The sequence below is a fragment of the Octodon degus genome, unplaced genomic scaffold, assembly GCF_000260255.1.
Source record: "Octodon degus isolate 3935 unplaced genomic scaffold, OctDeg1.0 scaffold00287, whole genome shotgun sequence".
In the NCBI taxonomy this organism is placed as follows: Eukaryota; Metazoa; Chordata; class Mammalia; order Rodentia; family Octodontidae; genus Octodon; species Octodon degus.
In genome coordinates this window covers 346,930-351,843 of record NW_004524863.1, presented here as the reverse complement: position 1 = coordinate 351,843, position 4,914 = coordinate 346,930, and the positions used below count along the sequence as shown (strand labels likewise).

The window sequence follows — 4,914 nt, the reverse complement described above, 5'->3', positions numbered from 1 at the left end:
GTTAGGATCCATGATGCGAGAGGTGGAGTCCAGAGGATCCACAGCTGGATAGATACCCAGCTCAGCAATAGCACGAGACAGCACGGTAGTAGCATCCAAATGGGCAAAAGTAGTAGCTGGGGCAGGGTCAGTCAAGTCATCAGCAGGGACGTAGATAGCCTAAAGTGAGTCAAGAAACCATGAAATGCAGCAAAAATCAAAGTATTCTATTGAAGCCATTCTCTGTCCTTTTTCATCTTACTTTGCCTTCTGAGCATTAAAACTTCATCTTCGCGGGGGCTGGTGAGATGGCTCAGTGGTCTAAAGCACCTATTTAGAACAAGCTTAGCAAAGCACAGGGACCGCGGTTCAATCCTCCAGCACCACATGCCAGCCAGCCCCGCCCCCTGGTGGGCTGAGCTGGCCACACACACAAATGAAATAAATAAATAAAAAATTAAAAAAAAAAAAACAAAAAAAAACTTCATCTTCGCAAGTGTGGTGACACACACCTGTAATCCTAGCACTCAAAGGCTGAGACAATAGGATCACTATGAGTTTGGGCCAGCCTGAACAACATAGTAAAACCCTGTCTCAAGAAAAAAACAACTTAAAGCTGGGTACAGTACAGTGATACACACCTATAATCCCAGTACTCTGGGAAGCTAAGGCAGAAGTCACAAGTTTGAGCTTCACCTGGGCAATTGACTCCGTATCTCAAAGGGTCTCCAAAGAGCTTCTTACTATCCTAATCCTTGTCAAATGAGCTACGTGAGCCTTCTAAGTCATGACAGAAGAATTCTCATTGCCATTCTTTCTGTTCTTCCTTCATTCTACACTTTTAACTATGGTAATTACTGTAACTACGCCATTAACTTTTAGAGTTAGAAACAAGAACGAGCCAGGCATGGTAGAACATGCCTGCAACCACAGGTACTTCAGAAGCTGAGGCAGGAGGATCACAGATTCAAGGTCAGCCTGGCTAACTTTTTGCTAGGTCTTTTTGAAACAAGAGTTTCAATTCAACATGTAGTTCAGGCTGGCCTAAAGCGCACTTTGTAGCCCAGGCTGGTGGTGAACTTGCAATGATCCTACTGCCTCAGTCTCCCAAGGGCTGGGATTACAGGTATGAACCACCACACTCAGCTAGCCTAGCTAACTTAACCAGACTCTTATCTCCAAAAAAAGGGAGTGGGGTGGGAACATAGCAAGACATAAATTCAATCCCCAGTATCACAGCAAATATTTAATCAATTATTATACTTTCCTATACCTCCACAGAAGACAGTCGTGCTACATAGTTTAGGCTGGCTCTGAACTCACAGGATCCTCTAGCCTTAGCCTCCCCCAAGTGCTGATTATTGGTGTGCCACCAGGTCTGGCTCAATTACTTTAAATGACCCACACACAAACCCTACAAAAGCCCTGAGATGTAAGTAATGAGGTTTTATGTTTCTATATATGGCTTTTAATGTAATTTAAACGTTCGATTTGTTTTCCTTACTTGTACAGAGGTGATAGATCCTTTCTTGGTGGTGGTGATTCTTTCTTGCATAGTACCCATGTCAGTTGCTAGGGTTGGCTGATAGCCTACAGCAGAAGGAATTCTGCCCAGTAAGGCAGACACCTACAAGAAAAAGTATGAACGAAGATCTAAGTGTCTACATCTCTGGCCTACTTTTTGCATAATTCCACGAAAAGATCTGATTAATCAGGTCCTCTAAAGATTTCCCTTACCTCTGAGCCAGCCTGGGTGAAGCGAAAGATGTTATCGATAAACAGCAGTACATCTTGACCTTCTTGGTCTCTAAAATATTCGGCCACAGTCAGCCCAGTCAGGGCTACCCGGGCACGGGCACCAGGTGGTTCATTCATTTGACCATATACCAATGCTACCTGTAATAATCAGACCTTATCAGAAAAGCCACATACCCTAGATCCACAATTAGAAAAAAACCACCACAAGTTCTCGTTCTCAGCAGTTACCCACGTTTCTGTTTATAACATACAGGCTTGGGGCCCGGGAGATGGCTCAGTGGAATAAGCACTTTCCTGGCAAGCACAAGGGCCTGAGTTCATTCAATCCCCGGTTCTGCCACAAAAAACAAAAACAAAAACAAAAAAAAACCAAACCAAACAACAAAAATAAAAAAAAAAAATGCAGGGTTGGGAGTATATGCTCTCTCAGTGCGAGAGCATGTACCTAGCATGTATAAGGCCCTGAACTCAAATTTCCAGCAATATACCTCCCAACAAAAACCTACTAAAAGTGCTTGCCTTGTAAGCACAAAGGCCTGAGTTTAATCCCCCGTTCTGCAAAAAAAAACCCAAATGAACAAAACAAAAAAAAACACCAAAAAACAGAATATACAATATCTTTTTGTTGTTGTTGAACCAGTGATTGAACTCAGGCCCTTATTGAGCTATCTCCCCGATCCCCTACAATTTCTTACATCAGTAAGACAAAATTCCTGAAGTAGGATGAGGATTTTTTTTTGGGCTGGCTCAGCCTGCCTTAAGGGTGGGTCTAGTAAGACAGGTGGAGGTGGGGTTCGAACCTCAGTATCTTGACAACTAAGCTAACTGGCAGGCCCCCACTGAAGTAGGATGGAAACAAATACATGTGGAAGTGAAAGAGACAAAATGGCTATCTGAGACATTGGTATCTGAGAAACATCAAGCACCAGCAATCCTCCAAGTTAGCTTTCAAGCGACAGGACGACCTACCCACCCACCAAGGCTAAGGTAATAATAGCTCAGTGGTAGACTGCTGGCCTAGTAATGCAAAGACCTGTGTTCAATCCTCAGAATAGCATAAAAAATCTAAAACTTCTCTAAGAGGAAAGACAATGTGTATTAAAGAAAGTTAAGAGAAAAATACTAACAGTAATTTCTTTGTAGGCCCTAGCCTAGGAGACTCAAATGAAGATACAGAACAGTTTCAACTGTCAGTAGTTTTCTAGCATAACTATTTTGTGAAAATCAGTCAGCTCAGTGGTTCATTACCTTTGAGGTAGCATCTTTTAAATTGATTACACCAGATTCAATCATTTCATGATATAAATCATTGCCTTCTCGGGTCCTCTCACCGACACCAGCAAACACGGAGTAACCACCATGGGCTTTGGCAACATTGTTGATTAACTCCATGATCAACACGGTCTTGCCAACTCCAGCACCACCAAACAGCCCTAGGAAAGATCAACAAATATTGAGGAATGCTACATTCTCATATTAAAAACACACTTCAACACACTATTGCTTCTTTCCATCTTTTCCCTTCTCAGGAAGAGCATCTGGCTTCAGCAAACTCAGAAGAACGAAAGTCAGAAACTGTTCATCAATGAGGGACAGATACTCAACACCCACCTACATCCTGTTTTGTTTTTTTTTTTCCTCTCTCCCATATTACATTTGGAAGTATGTACCCAACACCAACATACCAATTTTGCCACCTTTGGCATAGGGAGCTAGCAGATCCACAACCTTGATCCCAGTCACCAGAATTTCCTGCTCAACCCTCATCTCTATGAACTCAGGATCCTCAGCATGAATAGGAGCAAATCTGTAAGGGAGAGAAAAGGCAATCAGTACCTACTTATCTTATTGAAAGCAAATCTTTCTAAACAGTCTTAAAGATCCTTATCAATTCTTAGGATCAATACTGAGAATCCAGTGTATATTTTAGCATCTATCTTAACTTTCCCCAACAGACTTCATTATCTCAGGAACCAATACTACTCCCTTACAGCTTTAAAAAGCCTATTTTGGGGGCCGGGGAAATGGCTCAGTGGAATAAACGTTTCCCTGGCAAGCGCAAGGGCCTGAGTTCAATCCCCGGTTCCGCAAAAAAACAAACAAACAAACAAACAAACAAACAAACAAAATCCTATGTTTTTTCTTTTATCAATTCCTAACCAAACAACATTCTTTAACATACTAATGGAGGAAGGGAATGAAAGTTTTAGAGAATCTTTAACCTAAGCCATAAATCTAAGTCTTTGAAAATAATCAACTGGGATCCTAAAAAGAACCAGATTTTTGTGTTTGATACATGGTACCAAAAAAAAAAAAAAAAAAAGTACCAGGTTTTCAACAATTAGAACCTCTGGGCTGGTCAGGCTTGGTGGTACACACCTGTAACTCTAGCACTTGGGAGGCTGAAGCAGAAGATACAAAGTAAATACAAGGCCAGCCTGGACTGACTGACTGCACAGTGAAATTCTGTCTCAAAATAAAAAGACAACAAAAGAGAACCTTTGGACTGGGCATGGTTGCACACTCAGGAGTACATGGCAAAAATATCACTATGAATTCAAGGGCAGTCTAACTTACAGTGAGACTTTGTCCCATAGACAAAGTCTCAAAACACAAAATTAAAAAACCAAAATTAAAAAACCAAAGCAAAACAAAAGAACATATCCAAAAAACAAAAAACACCCACCCTGGGAACTTCTGCATTCTTCATTTCTTCAGGAAAAAAATGCACTGTGTGATTTCAAAAACTGAAACTAGCATGTTATAAATAACATATAGGAAAACTGTTGATAAGTTATCACCGTGGTATGTCTAACTGCAAGAAAAAGTAGTTCCTACCAGGCACAGCAGTACACGCCTGTGATGGTAGCTACTCAGGAGGCTAGGGCAGGAGGATGGCAAGTTCAAACCCAGCCTGGAAAACCTTGGTGAATTCCTGTCTTAAAGTTTTTAGGGGTCTGCCCCTTAGCTCAGTTCTTTAAGTGGCTGCTTCAACAAAGCAGTCAGGCTCAGGCGGCTGTGGTTCAATACCCACAACTCAAGTCAAACCTGCCTGAAGGCATTCCGAGAAAAAAAAAAAATTAGTTTTTAAGGGACTAGGATGTAGCTCATTGATATAGAGGACTTGCCTGTGTGTTTGTGAAAACCCAGGTAAATCCCCAGGACCACCAAAAAAAA

General features: G+C 41.6%; 1 protein-coding gene and 1 non-coding gene across 2 annotated transcripts in view; both read right to left on the bottom strand.

Annotated features, from left to right (window-relative positions):
• Nucleotides 1-4,914, bottom strand: part of Atp5f1b (ATP synthase F1 subunit beta) — an 8,520-nt gene that overhangs the window by 2,328 nt on the left and 1,278 nt on the right. The window contains exons 2-6 of the mRNA XM_023707364.1: nt 3,423-3,544; nt 2,986-3,170; nt 1,717-1,875; nt 1,484-1,606; nt 3-159 (exon numbers count right to left, since the gene is read on the bottom strand). Coding sequence (XP_023563132.1) covers nt 3-159; nt 1,484-1,606; nt 1,717-1,875; nt 2,986-3,170; nt 3,423-3,544 — 746 coding nt within the window. The remainder of the gene's footprint in view (nt 1-2; nt 160-1,483; nt 1,607-1,716; nt 1,876-2,985; nt 3,171-3,422; nt 3,545-4,914) is intronic.
• LOC111814293 lies at nt 3,258-3,328 on the bottom strand. The gene has a single exon (XR_002819317.1). It is a non-coding gene; the product is annotated as a small nucleolar RNA SNORD59 (small nucleolar RNA).